General features: G+C 45.3%; 1 protein-coding gene across 1 annotated transcript in view; it reads left to right on the top strand.

Moving 5' to 3' along the window:
• Positions 1-218: 218 nt before the first annotated feature.
• Positions 219-1500, top strand: part of LOC106523995 (sodium channel subunit beta-4) — a 13745-nt gene continuing 12463 nt past the window's right edge. Inside the window, exon 1 of the mRNA XM_014017611.1 lies at positions 219-1034. Within this exon, the coding sequence (XP_013873065.1) occupies positions 941-1034 (94 nt within the window). The 5' untranslated portion in view covers positions 219-940. The remainder of the gene's footprint in view (positions 1035-1500) is intronic.

Genomic DNA, 1500 nt, shown 5'->3' with positions numbered 1-1500 from the left:
ATGAAAGTGGAGACATGACTCAAATATTGCGATAAAGACAGACGTGTGTGGTAAAGTATCCAGGTCACGTCCTATCTGAGACCATCTTGGTATAGCTGATTCAGCTTTGCTGTGTGTGTGTGTCCATGTGGCAGCATATGTTACCCCCCACTTATTCCTCATCACCGTGTCCCCTCCTTTTCGYTTGGGCTCCCTCCCCACCTCCACCTCTGCAGTAGATCTCTCTTGCTCAGTTTTTTTTTATTTTATGTGCCGGCTGTGAAGACACGCACTTTATGCATTTCTGCCTGGCTGCTGGCTCTGCTCCAGCATCACTCAATGCTTCTTGTGTTCCCCTCCTCCCCTCCCTGCAGCTGTCTCCCCCTGTGAGGTTTGTCGGCCAGCTTCCCTGGCTGTTGCTGCTGCTGCCGCTGAAGCAGTGGAGCTCCTTGACGCTGCACCACTACGCTGCCGGTACCGCGCTGCCTCGCTTCTCCTTTTCGGTCTTTGCCTTTGCACTCTGCTTTAGTGACTAATCTGTCTTTTCAAGCAGCAGCAGAGGACAAGACAGGAGCCCAGGCAATAGAAGGAGTCTCCTCATTCAACCACTGCGTTGTCCTGTTTGTTTGTTCTTTTTCTTTTCTTTTTTCTTTTTTGCTGAAGAACAGAGCAGAGAACAATCGGACAGCGAGGACCTTTTTCTCTTTTGCACTTCTTGCCTCTGCTCATTCTTGGGACAGAGTGCAGGGGAGGAGAGAAGAGGGAGGGACGAGAACAGGACTTCAGACCCTGCCTACAGCTGCACCGCTCAGTGTCCAACCTTGTTCCAGAAGCACATAAGTCAAACACACAAGCTGTCACTGGCAGACTGGAAAAACAGTTTGACAAGTAGGCACACTGTGTGCATACAGAGGGACAGACAGAACCACAGACAGACAGGTAGACAGTGGGTGTCTGTGTCATGGCGTCAGGGGATAATGACGGTTCGAGTGTCTCCGGGCGGCTGAGATCAAGAGATCTGCTCCATGCTGGTCTGGCAGTTGCGCTGCTGCTTGGTGAGTTAGACTTCTCATTTCCTTCCAGGTGACATGTCATTCCTATGATGCACCAGAACATTGTGTCTCTTTTCATACGTGAATCATGTCAACTCACTGACTACTGTAATCTCTTTAATGTTCATGAAAATAACTTATTTTTCCTCATCATTTTTGTCGGCTTTAATTGTAATTGATTTTTTTTTTTTCATATCAGAGTGATTTAAAGGTTTGATGTAATAAATGTTTAGCTTTCTTGAGAGAAAGTCCCATCGCTTTAGCTACAGCAATCACTGAAGCATCCTGTCCTCACCTACTGACTGAAGTGTATTGTCACAAGTGATGTTTTTTTTTTTTTTTTTTTCACTTTGGAGGACATCTGGGTCAAAAACAATTTATGAATGATTTAATTTTAGATAATACTCAAATGGATTCCAACTGATTAGATAGTTGGCTAATGAAATTATATATATACTGTATATATATG

Source organism: Austrofundulus limnaeus, unplaced genomic scaffold, assembly GCF_001266775.1.
Source record: "Austrofundulus limnaeus strain Quisiro unplaced genomic scaffold, Austrofundulus_limnaeus-1.0 Scaffold173, whole genome shotgun sequence".
In the NCBI taxonomy this organism is placed as follows: Eukaryota; Metazoa; Chordata; class Actinopteri; order Cyprinodontiformes; family Rivulidae; genus Austrofundulus; species Austrofundulus limnaeus.
The sequence above is the reverse complement of the archived record's forward strand: the minus strand, read 5'-3'. Positions and strand labels throughout refer to the sequence as shown.